The sequence below is a fragment of the Melampsora larici-populina genome (assembly GCF_000204055.1).
Source record: "Melampsora larici-populina 98AG31 unplaced genomic scaffold MELLAscaffold_13, whole genome shotgun sequence".
NCBI classification, from domain to species: Eukaryota; Fungi; Basidiomycota; class Pucciniomycetes; order Pucciniales; family Melampsoraceae; genus Melampsora; species Melampsora laricis-populina.
Window position 1 is genome coordinate 495,533 of NW_006768777.1, and position 14,524 is coordinate 510,056.

Consider the following 14,524-nt stretch of genomic DNA (forward strand, 5'->3'; position numbering starts at 1 on the left):
CTTCGGCATCTGTTGAGGAGGCGGGCGTAGTAGTGTGAGCTGAGGTTTGAGGAGCATTTGGGCTTTGACTGAATCGGGTGTTTGAAGAAGCAGCTGGCCGACGTGACAAGACCCGCTTCACAACAAGATCTTCGTAAATCAAGTCGCATCGCTCTTCAAATTTGATGAAATCAAAATCTTCTCGTTTCAAGGGACCGTCCAAACGAAGAGTAGACTTTAGCTCTGGGAGTAAACCTAGGACGATGTGTGTCGCTAAGTCAAAGTCGTCGATCTCCACTCGATTGTGATTCATGAGTGACTGTATGGACCTCGCTCGTGTGCAGTAGAATTTGAAGTCTTCGTTGGAAGACATGCGTAGCGTGAGAATCCTTTCGCGCAGTTTATCGTTCCAGTCAGAGGGCAAGGCGGTGCGAAATAGGCGTTCTTTGAAGGAATCCCAAGACATGGACTTGAAGGCGTCGATGTTGTGCGCCCAGAACGCCTGAAGATTGGTCTCGAGTAAGTAGGAACCAGTAAGAATAATACGGTCCGCGTCCTTTTCCACCTTCTTCACAAGGAAAAATATCTTTAGAGATGTGAACTATCTCAAAAAACCCTTGGTGTCTCGGTAGGGACCCTTAAACTGCGGCCCATCGGACGACTTGAATCGCGTAAGATCGAGGCCGCGATCATCTCGTGCTGTGGCAGGAGCAGGGGAAGGAGGTTGAGGTGGTGATTGGCTCGCCGCGTTCAGTTGGAATTGCAAAAGTCGCTCTTCCAAACCAGCGATTCGCTCTTCGGCTTCACGAGCAGCCGCGATGCGGTCTTGTTCCAATTTGGCGTGACGTTCTGCCGCTTCGTTGGCCTCCTGTATGCCGGCAGTTTGGGCAATCATCATCGCACAAAGTAGGTCTTGAGTGGACGGCTGGGTCTCGTGGGAGAGATGCGGTATCAGTCTTTCTCTGAGACTACCTGAGAGAAGCAGTGAGACATACAGGTATAGTTCAATCCCGGTCTGTGTGGCGCGTTTTTTTTTGCATGGCGCTTCCTTCTCTTTATAAGCCTTCCACCAACTACAGAACATCTAGACATCCATTGGTCAATTTCATTGGTCAAAAATAATACATACAAAAGACGATCGAGTTGATAAAATGCAAAATGAGATGTCTTGAAAAGCAGAAGTTGGAAGCATTTTAGGTTGGTTGAAAAGAAGTGATATCGAGTCCTTTTCGTGAAGATTATACATACAAAGAGACAGTTTGAAAAGATGGCGACTGAGTCGTTTTTGAAGAAATCAAGACAACGCAACAGATAGAAACCTCTTACATCAAAGTATCTCGCTCCGATGACAATGCATTGTTTTTCTTGTATCGGTTTTGCTTGCTACTTTCATTCAAAGTAGCTTGTTCCAATAACATTTTGTTGTTTTGTAAGTTGCTTCATTATCAATACTTTGATATGTAAGTGGTTGTAGCGATAGAACCCCCTTGACAATGTTTCAGGGGGATTGGAGTGAGTCTGAAGGTATAGATATAAGGTGCACCTGGATGACTCGACAAAGGTTCTTGATTCTTGATGAGGTTATCGAAGTGTTAACAGCTTCTTTGAAGTCTTAATGATGAATTTGTTCAAGTCTTCATACATATGTACCAGTTGCCACCAGCCTGTACAGACAGTGTACAAAAAGCCACCATCCGGTTTACTTTTTTGTTTGTCTCAGGATAGTCTCAGAGCGAGTTAGTCTCAGAAAAAGACTGATACGGTTACGCTCCCGGTCTCGTCATCGTCAGGCTTACTCGTCATGGTATTGCTGTTGTGTAATGGAGAGGAACGCATCGATTGTGATCTGGCTAGGAGATCTTGCCGGAGTCGTGTTTCTTCCAGTTGAAGACGGGACACTCGAGATCGGGCCGGGGCAGGACTGGCTGGGAATGCTCCCGGCAACAAAGTAGATCGTGGTGGGGTAGAAGGTAGGATATAGGGTCTTTCAGATGCGGGGATCAGCTTGGGGGGTATGTTAGCGAAGAGGACTCTATTGGTGTCGCATCTCCCCGTCTCTTCGATGGAACGATGATGAAAATGTGGGGAAGGCGTATTCGAGAGGCGGATGATGCTCTCGGGATCGTCTATCCCGGGTAGAAGATTGGTAGAGTCGCTGCGGGTCGAAGGTGGGGGGGTCATGCAGGTGTGTATCACGTACAAAGTGATGAACAAGATTGGTATAATCGAGAACGAGAAAACGTTTGAGCCGAATTTAGAAAATCCGGGGTCGTTGTAAGAACTGAGTTCTTCTGAAGGAATAAGAACAACCGTTCTTCTGAAGTGAAGGTTTGAGAAAAAAAAAGTGTAAAGGACTAATAGTCCTCACTCGAAGGAATCTCTTGAAGGGTCTTTCTCGGAGGGAACTGAGGATCAAATGCCACGTAGTGGACTTTGGAGTTTCTAGAACCAACGTATAACTTATATTTCTAGCTCTAGCTCCAAAGATAATGAATACGAGATCAGCTCGAATTCCCTAAGGGAATGAGAAATACAATGATGATGAAATGAAATAGAAAGAAAGTATATATAGCAAGTGCTCACCTAGCTCCAAAGATAATGAATACGAGATCAGCTCGAATTCCCTAAGGAGCCAGGATTGCGTGCGAGGAAACAGAATGAAATATGAAAAGCGGTTAAGTCTTAAGTCTAGGTATCTGTACTACTAAGTAATGATGTGTACATCATTACATGGAGATGCTCTCAGGCTTCAGATCGGTCAAGACACGCTGTACAGAAAGCTGTACAGCCATTGTCTCCCGTTGTCTCCCGTCGAGACTGATACGGCTACTCTCCGGAAGCCGATTCTGGGAGTGAGCACTGACGTGCTATCGTACTATCTGCTATAATCGCGGTGTAAATATCACACTCCACCGTGTCAGAGCCCATGCGAGACACGTTCACGTTGTCTGACAGGAGCTAGACTTTTCCATTTATCTGACCGGGATCCAAAATTTGATAGTACTGTCGTTCCCAAAATGCTTGCCACATCGACCATTTTTTAATCGAGCTGGTGGTCCGTGCGCGCTGTCAGAAACAGACAAGAGAAGTGATCACGCAAGAGGAAAAGAACCTCCCTGTCACAAGATTCCATAGCCTTGAAAGAGAGAGAGGGAACCCTCTTTTTGGAAACCCCGACATGAGATTTTTTCCTCTTTTCCTCGCCCTCTTCCTCTTCCCACTCATCATCCACATCATCACTTCATCAATTTCAAGAATCTAAAAATCATTAAGAATGGTACCAAATTTCAAGTCTTTGTGATACGATTTTTGATTTTTGATTATCGTTTCAAAGAGTTTTTAACTTCGCAATAAACACTTGAATAGAAATGAATTTGTTTGTCAATTGTTGGTTATGGGCTCTTTGACTTCACCTTTGATCTTGTGTCGAGTAGAAACTTCTGCTGAAAATCGTGTTGATAAATGATCGATCGATAATTTATCTTACAAAAGAACTTGTAATTTATCTTGTTATTTAAAGATTCCATCAATTTTGGATTTTCATTGAAATACAAAGGTTGGTTTGTCTTCTTTTTCAAAATGTTTATCGATTGATTTTGAATTTGCCTTGTTATTCAAAAGTTCAATCGATTTTGGATTGTCTGAAATTAAAATGTGATTTGTCCTCTTTTTATAAATTTTAATCGATCCTCAAAATGAGAAAGTGGTAAAGATATTTCTCCAAGTTTGTCATTTAATTGGCAACTTCTTAACATCAAACTTGGTCCAATGTTATCAAAGCTTTGAAACATTTGATAATAGACCTAAAGTCAAAGGTTTTCTCATTTTTAAGAAGATGATCGGAAGCTTATATATATCGGTTCTCAAGCCAGACGAGAAGAAGGACATATGTTGATTTTATGATATCAAAAATTCAAAGAGCTTGTGATTCTTTATGAAATGAGATTTTACAAAGTTTCTTTTTCAAATGAAATTTTTTGGTTGTTTGTTATCACCAAAAAGAAACAAGGTAAGGAAGACATATGGTTGATTCTTATCAAAAACATGAATCAAGGTTATCCAATGATTTTACAAAAAGAAAGAAGCATTTCCTTGTGCGTAGAACCCACATCCCGAGTAGAGAGAACAGTTTTGTAGAAATCGGATCGGTTAAAATTGAAATCAAGACTAATTACCAAACCTCGAGTTGGATCGATCCCAGTAGTGGGAAGTTGTGTATCCACTGTTTGCCATAGCTGTACCTGGTTCAAGACCGTATTCAACGAGATTCTTGAAATTGATGAAGTGATGATGTGGATGATGAGTGGGAAGAGGGAGAGGGCGAGGAAAAGAGGAAAAAATCTCATGTCGGGGTTTCCAAAAAGAGGGTTCCCTCTCTCTCTTTCAAGGCTATGGAATCTTGTGACAGGGAGGTTCTTTTCCTCTTGCGTGATCACTTCTCTTGTCTGTTTCTGACAGCGCGCACGGACCACCAGCTCGATTAAAAAATGGTCGATGTTCAGCCCGAGCCCCGATCGCTACCCGTCGAGTAGTGGCTTGCCCGGCCCCCGAACCGACGGGTAGAGAGACCTCCCAAGCCCGTTCGGGGGTCCCCGAACGAGTTTTTTTTGAAAAATTGTCTGCCCGAACCCCGACCGGGTTCCCCGCCGGGGACTCGCTGGCTGGACCAAAAAGGGTCCCTCACCCAGGTTTGAACACCGGACCGGGTCATTTATCGATATTGATGCCAAATACATTGAAAAAAAGTGTCCACTTGATGTTTAAATTGCACTCAGGGCCTCACATCACAGCCATGGCAGTGCTGGCAAGGTTCCCATATGCTTGGTAGGGCCTCCCCTGACAATGGACTAGGTAGTTTTTACCTGTGATGGAGTGTTTTAAATACATTTTTTACTCGTCGGGTACCCGGCGGATAGTATTTTTTTCGATTTCTACGCCCGACACCCGACTCGCGGGGATCCCCGATCATCGGGGGCTGATCTTTCTTTCGCCCCGGGTCAACCATTCATGCAAATTCAGGCCCCCGGGCCACCATGAGTAGCAAGCGTGTCAAATTGCCAAACGAACCCAGCAACTGATTCCGCACGGACCACCAGCTCGATTAAAAAATAGTCGATGTGGCAAGCATTTTGGGAACGACAGTAACGCAAAAACTATTTTGAGGACTTTGTCAACGCGAGCGACATCGTGAGACTTTGTTAATTTTACGCCGCAGGGTATACATTCGTAGATTTGAATTTATAACTCTCACTTCGGGAGTAAACATGTCAAAGTCCCTCCCTCCTCGACGACCCGCGAGGAATGGACTTTGATAGATTTACTTAGATTGGTAGGGACTTTAAGTCTTTCTTCATCTTCCCTCGTCGCTCTCTCTGCAGTGAAGTGTGATTTCTGTCAACATCAACTTTGAACCATCCCGGAAGATCTTCTACTCAAATTCTGATATTCAAACGCCTTTTTGGTTGATCCCTGTCACCTCCATAAGGCTATATTATCATTCCGAAGATGAAGATGAATCTTGCAGTCAACGCGATGATGGCTTTTGGGAACTTCTGTGCAGTAAACTCTTCTCAGCGCGACGCAATTAGCAAGAATCATGCACGAAGGCAGAACGATCACGTCACATTGAACTCACCAGAACTAAATCTGAGTCCGGATTTTGTGATTACCTCAACGCCTCAAACTCGCAACTATGTTTTTGAAATAACTGAAGAGATAGCAGCCATGGATGGCTTTGAAAGGTAAGTAGCGACCATAATCACATGCGGAACGCTGTAATTGACGAATGGCCAACATTGTTTCTTAATTGCACCAGACGCGTACTGGTGATCAACAGGCAATTTCCTGGTCCACTTATTGAGGCGAACGACGTAAGTCACAACACTATCCACTGGTACACGAGAAAACTGACCGCCTTGCGCCGTACGGTAGGGTGACACGCTCGATATCCTCGTGAAGAACCACATCACACAGCCTGTGGCAATCCATTGGCATGGGATATGGCAAAAGGGAACACCTTGGGCAAGTATTACCCCAAGATTTCAGCTGAACTAGAGATGATACATATACTGACTGCGCACACGGATGTCGTTCTGGGTCAATCAGATGGACGGGGTTTCAGGTGAAGATAACTTTTCAATTGTTTGAAGGTTGCTAATGTGATGTCCCTTAAGCTGACTAGCTAGCCTGTTGCATTGGCAGGTGTGACACAATGTCCTATCCCGGCGGGTGCCTCGTTCACATATTCTTTCAAAATTGATGACCAATTCGGCACATTCTGTACGTTGATCATAATTTCTGGTTTCTTGGGCTCGTCTTTTTTTGACACATTAGGACTCATCTGTCGCCAAAATCATTGGTTTTAACTTTTTACCCCTTGATTGGTAACATATCCATGCGATAAGGGTACCACGTAAGCCAAGGCGGTTTATTTGTTTGCAATAAAATTGGGGTGTCTGTATTGATTCCATTTCATGTACCACAGGCACACTCTCAAAACCTCGCCGCTGATGGTCTGATGGGTCCACTGATAGTCCATTCTGTCAATGATCCGTTGAAAAGAGGAAGAGACTATGATAATGATATTGTCTTAATGTACACGTAAGCCGACTTTCTTGAATAACCAATCGTTATATAGTCACTGACTATATCATAATATCTTGTTGCAGCGATTGGTACCACGAGTTTAGTTCGCTTGTACTCCTCTCGAAGTATCTCCAATTTTTCTGAATTTTCCTGTTCCCAAACGAGCAGATTGAGTACGGTGATGTTGAATGCTCAAATATCTCCTGAGCTATACAATGGGAGCTGGGCAGGGCCATCTCCCAACTCGGGTAAGGTCCTATTTTTACACTCGGATGTGGTGATATTATGGTTGCTGACCTCATGTTTTCCAACCCTTAGCTTTGGTTAATGGAATAGGTTATTTTGACTGTGCAAACGCAGAATCCGGGTCCACTTGCAAGCAGAACAATATAAACTTGGAATTGAAAGTCGCTCCCAATGAGAAAACGAGGATACGCCTGATACAGGGCGCAGCACATGCCATGTTTAGATTTTCAGTTGATGGACATCCCCTGAAAATAATTGAGACCGACGCTACTGGTGTAAATGGTCCATCCCAGATACATCGATTACCTTTCCATGCGGGACAAAGGTCACTATCCTTTCAGGCCTCACCCTAAGACATCTTACAGAAATTTGCCGTCTTGTTTCCCTCACAGGTACAGCGTGATCTTAGACACCTCCAATGATCAAGTTGGCTCATCTTTCTTACTGAGATCGGTAATGGACCCAGATTGTTGTAAGTGCATATTTTTGAGGCTTTTGCATATTCCCGTCAAATTGACTTTCCTTGTCTAAACTTGCAGTTGCATGGCGTACGCGTATTTTTCTTTCTCACTCATCATCAAGAGATTACAAGGGGAGGAATGAAACATGTCTGATGCGATTGAGGTTTTCAGTTGCTCCCGGAATAGAGGGTCGCGCTCGTAGTGTAATCGCAGTCGTGCAAGTAGTGGCGAAAGAGGAAAAAGGTAGATGTGGCTGCTCAAGTAGCGATACTCCCAACACGCCAGATCAAGAAAACGAGCCAGTCGGAGGCCCATGCGTAGATGTTGAAGGTGATCTCACACCTCTGATGCCAAAGAGCGTACCGAACGTGACACTTGGAAAGGTTGGCAGAATTCTTGGGTGTTTTGAAAGGCTGTGATTTAGACTTATATCTTCTTGTTCTAACTCACGTACTTGTAGCGCATACTAGACACAACTTTTGGTACGATTGGCTACCCTGACCCCAAAAATGCATCTCATAGGCTGAGGGTTGGGCGTTTTTTTGTAAACGAAGTTCCCTGGGGAGGTGAGTTCACTTCAAGATCTCTCGAGAGTAATGATTAAGTAGGGCACTGACTTCAGTCATCTTCTCACAACCAACCTGTGCTTCTTTTCTTTTGATTCTTGAATCTATATAGCCCACGTCTTCAAGCCCTTACTAGCTCAGATGATGAAAGGTGGGAATGGAAAGTTGAATGAAACCGAGGTCGGTTTTGTCACGCTGGAGGAGCCGGGTTGGTATGACATCGTCATAAATAATTTGGATCAGGGATTAGATCACCCATATCATCTGCATGGTGTAGACTCTTATCTTGTTAGTAAGGGGAATGGTCGATTGATCAAAAATTCGACCATAGAACCCACTGAAGCACTGTCCAATCCCAATAGAAGAGACACATATGTGATACCGGGAGGCTCGTACATCATCAGTGAGTAGCGGTTCTCAATTGATATGATATGATACATAGTCTCACAAGGGAGTTCGTCAATTCACTGATTAGTTCGAATCCTTGCAAATAACGTGAGCTACTCCACGAACTATATCGCCCTTCTCCAACAGCTGGTTCACATTGGTGTTCACGGAATTGTATCGATACGCTAGAAACAACCAATATCTCTGACAAAGCTTCTCTCACTCTGATTCTCAGCCCGGAGTATTTATGCTTCACTGTCACGTGGGGTGGCACCTAGGATCCGGGTTTGCAGGCGTCCTTGTGATGCAGCCTCGAATCCTATCGACATGGCAAGAACCAGCGGTCAACCGAGCCTTATGTCGCGTCACTGCAGGCAGTCACCAAAATGACACCGAGACTGAATTCCCCATCATCCCACAATTATGATTTCAGGAGCGTAGTTGTTGTGAAGGTTGTCGATAAGGGGAAACCAAACACTGGAATTACTTCTCTGGCGCAGCTGCCAATTCTCTGGCACAACTGCCAGAGGTTGCGCTTGTGAATAGGCAATTTTATTTTCATTGGGGTCCGATACTTTTCGTTTTTTCGTTTTTTTGTTTTTTTCCAGCATAGTACTTTCATGCAATATTTCCGATTCTCAGATATATTCATTTTTCGCTTTTCAAGTTGTAACCCCAGAACATATCTCACAAATCTCAAGTGCCACCATAGGTTTTCTTTATGTTCCGGGGTGGCACATACAAAACAAGCAGCAAAAAGGCGTGAGTTGGGACCGCCGAATTGGGAGCAAAAGAGAGCCATGCCTCATACGACTCCTCACCAGCACCACTCCTCTTTCCTTCGGGTACGGTTACCCGTCAATTTAAGTTCAATTTTAGATTAGCAGTTTGTTCTCAGCCTTGCAGAAAGAATCGGGATATATCCGAAATGGTTCAGGTCAATTGGGTCGCGTTTTTTGGAAGCAGTTACCTAAAGTAACGACAGAGGTTGAAGGTTACTGGCGTGTGCGGTCAACTTTGAGCTGATAGGCCATCTGTTCGCCATGTGGCCCCATTCTAAGGAAGGAGATGAGAAAGTAAGAAGGCAAGATAGTTGGCCTCAATAAGGCCTATCGAAATGAGGGGGGTAACAAAGGATCACTGGGAATTTATCTGCCAGTATGCTTGCTGTGAAGAGATTTTGATACCGTATTATAAGATTCTTATTAAATTATCACAAAATATGCAAAAAAGCCACAAGATCCACTAAGAACTTTTACAATCACTCTTCAGCACGAACAGTCTGATCAGGAAGCAATTGACATGAAACTCCTGAACATATCTTTCGGCCATCTCTTTAGGAAACACGTCTTGATACTTCAATGTGAAAAATTCAATGAGCATGAACTTGATACAAAACACCGGTCCAGATTTTACATCAAACAAAGTCAGTATGCACATAGACAGAAAGGAGTGGCCTGTATCAAGAATTCTATGCTCACAATTCCTAAGAGTTCTTGACCGTCCATGGAAGTGGGCCCCAAAATTTAGCGACCAACTCTGGTCGAGCCGGAGTGCTGCCGTCATCGTGTGCGCTGACACGAGTACCCAAAATTTTAGTACCCGATCTTTTAGAAAGACCAGAGGAAGACTCCAATGCATCTGAACTGATTTTAAGACCTCTGGCCCTCCATGGTCGTGGTATCGCGAAAGCGGAAACGGGGGAATTTGTTTTGTGATCAGAAGTGATGGGCTTTCCATCTTTTGCTATCATTTCTGCGTATCAATCGCGTCAGCTTTTTGTGGAGAACCTAGACTGGTTTTACATCACTTCACATGAAAGAATTGGACTATACCTTTCACCGGAGATCCGCTGACTACGGTAGCCGCAAGTAGCGCTATGAAGACAACTAGCAACGCTTTGAACCCGACTATCATCATTTTAAATCCTTTACTTGAAAAAATCACTAAGTCAATGACGCAAATCAAATCAAGTCAGCATAGCAATTCAGTTTATCAATGACATAAATCATAGGGACAAGAAGGTAAATTCACCCTTCTTTGGACGGAAAATATTTCAAGTGAACCTGATCTAGCGGATGCAGCAGTGAACCCGGATATTACGTTCAACACCTGCGACTTGTGAACTTGAACTACAATCGCCAAATGATGAGCACACGGAGATAAAGGTTTGGAAGATTAAGGAAAGCTATTGAGAAGCCGCTTCTCTGTCTGTCTCAAGAGAATCTTAGGCACAGGTCTTATTTATAATCTAGACGTCTCTGGTGTATCCTATTCACCGTCAAGTTCGAACTCCTGGCAAAAAAAGATAAATAGAGTCACAGGTCAACCTTACATGAAAAATTGGATACACACTGATTGAATCTCATCAACCCAGGAGATCGTGCAGACAAAGGACTTCTAATCTGAAAGGTCAAATCAGAAGTTTATTCACGTAGATTAGTTGAGTTTGATCCAAGCGAGAGCGCAAAGCTCGTAAGTTCGACATAAACCATCATATGATCCCTTTTTCATTGACCTCGTCTCATCTATCTGTTCTCGAGTACGTTTGATCAGCAAAAGACATGTCTCTACTTGCAAATTAAACTGTCGGTATGCTTTTACGAGCTTCGCCTGCTCGGAAACACACAGTTGAGCGAGAGATTTCTACGTGGGGAAACAGAAAATCCACAAATAATTCTAAAAACCTATGGCCATCTGCCATCCACCATCATCTGGTGCAGTCGGGCGTCCGATCAGTCTGTTACAATAATCCTCGTGAATCGCACCGGTGGTGAATCGCCTGCATGACTTTTGGGGGAAGTACTGTGGTTGATTGGCGATATCGGTGAACAACTACTTTGATGACGGTAAGTACCTGCAGATCCGGCGACACCCTCGGTGATGGTCCGTTCACAACCACACGTTCCTGATCCTGCCTCGGCTCCGTTTATTAAGAATGTTCAAATGTAAAAATGAAAATACTAGATTAACTAGATTCAGCCCGGTGCTTGTATCCCTGACCGCCCGGATTTCAGCTGTATTTACTCTCAATCTCACACCATGCTATGTCGGTACATGGCTGGACAGGTAGTCCTGCGGTGTGTATTCCATAGAGCAGCTGTTTGGTTTGGTGATAATGAGTCTCGGCTTTGAGATAACGGGTCTCGGTGGTGAATTCTTGAATTTCGGCTTTGAATTCTTGGAGTTCGGCTACTCCAACCGGCTTGGGTTGGTGTGGGACTTATGTAAGTGATCAATCAATCAATCAATCAGCATCAACATCAACATCCAAATCCTTTAGAGAAGAGGATTCAATCCAATATCTTATCTTATCATCAGAACTTTTAAATCAATCAATCAACCAATCAATCCATCAATTAATCAATCAATGAACTGATATTCTTATACCAGTCTTATCTTATCATCTTGACTATCACTATCAATCTTGTCTTATCATCTTAACTTCTCATTAGTTGATACATCATTACTCTTTGCAAAGGAACTACTTAAGCTTCATCCTTCATTCAGGTTGACCAATGATCATGACACTATCAATAAATCCTCATCATTAAGGAACGTAGTTCCCAGGCTGTTTTCGTCAAATTGAAATCTACATACACACCGCATACGTCTGACATTATCTCACATACAGACACTCTTACCAATTGAGAATACCAGAGATCATAACCCACATCACTTATGTACTCGTACACCAACAACAACTGCCTACCCATCACATCAAAACATTATCAGTTTCCTATAAGCAGGAAGTAAACGACCTCACTCCAACACATAATGCGGTTCTCCGAGATTGTTCAAGAGTTATCTCATTTCCCTTCAGTACTAGCCTCTGTTGCCGCCGACGATGTATTCCGGTTCATGACAGTCGCCTCTCATTTTGCACAAATCAATCAACGGTCCATCCGAATCGACAAGTACAACGCCCCGTATGAATATCTCAATTCCGCCCTCCCGCCACCTGCAGTTCCCGGCACGTGGGAGGTTCTATGGCACGTGTTGTTCTCGACGTTCGCCACATCTTACGTGGAACCTGCCGGCCTAGTCCGAGCTAAAGGACTCAACCGCGAACCAGGCGCACTTCAAATACCTGAACGAACATTCTGGCCACCCTACCAAGAACATTGTCCCAATAACGAGTGCAGGGACTCTGATTCCAGCAGGCAAAAACTGGAAAGAAGACCGGCCATATGTGGATATCTTTACGACCTAGACGGTGTCCATTCGATTCGTCACCATACAACATATTGCCGACGTAAGTTTTTATTATGACAACAGCAGTGCTCAAAGGTGAAAGCTAATTGTACACTCAATATTCAGAATGCAAGACGAGTTTTAGGGCTTCGTACTTTTCAAGCAAACATGGACCCCGAACCTACTACTTGGACACAGTGAGGAAAGATCCGGACTGTATCCAAGTCAATATGCACTACTTCATTACAATACGACTGCTTGATTATTTCAATCACAGCCAATCCTTAGCGCAGTAAGTACGGCACCATAAAAAATTCTTCATACCACCGGCCTCCAATGCTAACATAAACCACAATGAAACCTCAATGATATCAGTGTTTCGATATACAATCTGGTAACGATATACAACAGCTGCCACAAGCTGTCAGAAGAGGCCTCCAACCACTTTGCTGCGGAGACTTTCAAGCCAACGCTATCTGACCACTGTTGCACAACAGCATTGGATGTACATCGTCTTTTACGGCAATTCAACCTACGCAAACGCATGATGAGCGTACCTAACTCAGGTGGCTCTCGCCATCGCTTCCGAGAACCAAAATTGAACGTTCTTACCTGGACCGAACTCGAAGGCAGTCCTTATATTGATCACATGTGCTCAGAATGCACAGAGATCATTAATGACCCCAGAGTTACAGGCGGAGGATTGGGTAAGGCATACTAAAACAAATCATAATGAAATCTACAGACAATGAATTAACATAATTTGAGTTTGCCGGATATCAACAGCAATTTGAGCTATCGCTATGGACGGGATAACTATCGGTCATCCACGTTGTAGCGCTACAAAGGAACAACTTATATTGATCAATCCGTCAGACAACAACCCACCACCTTGCACTATTATGCTTGACACACCAAAAGACCGCTATTGCGCCGTCCACACTCCATTGCTAGGCAAACTCTGCCATGCACAGCCATGTACCCGAGACGCAATAGGCAACACAAAGGCCTGCAACTTACCTGAACATCAAGAGGCCCTCCTAATACGATCTGAGAAGACACGACGTTCTCTGGCTGCGTTGGCTTTCAACCAAAGAACCGGCGCAAAACTACCTGAGGATCCAACTGCAGCACTGAACGCCGACACTGACGCATTCAACGAGGATGCTTTGATTGAGCGAGATGAGTCCGATCGCACACATGAAGCTGGTCGTGATGGAGAAGAGACATCTCGACCCGCGGGTAAGAAGCCATTTTGTTCAAACGCTAAGACGCACAACGACATGCTATTTGTTGCTACGTGTGGTATAACACTAGCCAGGGAGACGATGTACCGGGCAGAGTCTGTAATATTGGTCAGAGTAAGTTCAATAGCCCTCGATATTTTCGCTGCATTAAACTTATTCGGCCGTCTGCAATCAGGAAATATTAGAAAGAAAATTCCCCGTACTACCGCCAGTCCAATTCTTCGATAATTCATGTACTTTTGACAAATCGCTTCGGAAGGATATAGCAGCGTCGGAACGACTCAAGGGTACTATCAGACCAGTGGATCCATTTCACATGCGCACTCATTCCGAAAAGGACGCACAGTGCCGCAAAAACAATGACCCCAAACGCTGGCCATTCCTCAAAAAGGCCGATGGTTCCTGGCGATTCAATGGGTCAGCAGCTGAGATTACCAATGCTTGGTATGGTGGGTTCCTTTCGATATGCCGAGGGATGCATGAGATAAATTACCGATTCTTCTTGGAAGAGATGATTCGTGTGAGAAATGATTCTCTCCTCTCAAAGCTTGTACGAAAAACAAATTTCTGCTGTAACATACCTTCACATCTTGCTCAACAAAGCGCTTTCCCACTTTCTGTTTGATATCATTGTTTGAGATTTTCCAACACTAGTTACTTTCAACACCCGATGTGTAAATGATTTGTAAATAATTTTCTTTAAATTAATTAAGGCTTTTTTTCTTGTAATACCATTTTGTTTCAGCATGCCATTGCCAAATTAATAGCAATATCAGTGAGAAAATCATAATGTTGCATATAAGAGGCAGAGATACACAATTGCTTAATCACTACTACAAAAGTCGAAAGACATAGAGTA

At 43.8% G+C, this 14,524-nt stretch overlaps 3 protein-coding genes across 3 annotated transcripts; 2 read left to right on the forward strand and 1 right to left on the reverse strand.

The window, feature by feature from the left end:
* Positions 1 to 5,262: 5,262 nt before the first annotated feature.
* MELLADRAFT_124644 (multi-copper oxidase laccase-like protein) lies at positions 5,263 to 8,975 on the forward strand (the record flags this gene model as incomplete). Its single annotated transcript, XM_007408589.1, has 16 exons — positions 5,263 to 5,720; positions 5,795 to 5,849; positions 5,911 to 6,000; positions 6,085 to 6,100; positions 6,181 to 6,258; positions 6,384 to 6,391; positions 6,464 to 6,579; positions 6,648 to 6,662; positions 6,733 to 6,812; positions 6,883 to 7,135; positions 7,203 to 7,282; positions 7,395 to 7,654; positions 7,732 to 7,864; positions 7,950 to 8,240; positions 8,313 to 8,332; positions 8,460 to 8,975. The coding sequence occupies 16 exons, from the start codon at positions 5,485 to 5,487 to the stop codon at positions 8,649 to 8,651; spliced, it is 1,923 nt and encodes a 640-aa protein (XP_007408651.1).
* Positions 8,976 to 9,520: 545 nt separating this feature from the next.
* On the reverse strand, positions 9,521 to 10,486 carry MELLADRAFT_71553 (uncharacterized protein; the record flags this gene model as incomplete). The annotated part of the gene is made up of 4 exons (XM_007408780.1): positions 9,521 to 9,610; positions 9,706 to 9,979; positions 10,060 to 10,170; positions 10,259 to 10,486. 2 exons carry the CDS (start codon positions 10,142 to 10,144, stop codon positions 9,711 to 9,713), a joined length of 354 nt encoding a protein of 117 aa, XP_007408842.1.
* A 1,515-nt stretch (positions 10,487 to 12,001) lies between these two features.
* On the forward strand, positions 12,002 to 13,893 carry MELLADRAFT_85187 (uncharacterized protein; the record flags this gene model as incomplete). The annotated part of the gene is made up of 5 exons (XM_007408590.1): positions 12,002 to 12,479; positions 12,522 to 12,615; positions 12,696 to 12,710; positions 12,794 to 13,125; positions 13,214 to 13,893. The coding sequence occupies 5 exons, from the start codon at positions 12,002 to 12,004 to the stop codon at positions 13,891 to 13,893; spliced, it is 1,599 nt and encodes a 532-aa protein (XP_007408652.1).
* Between the last annotated feature and the right edge of the window lie 631 nt (positions 13,894 to 14,524).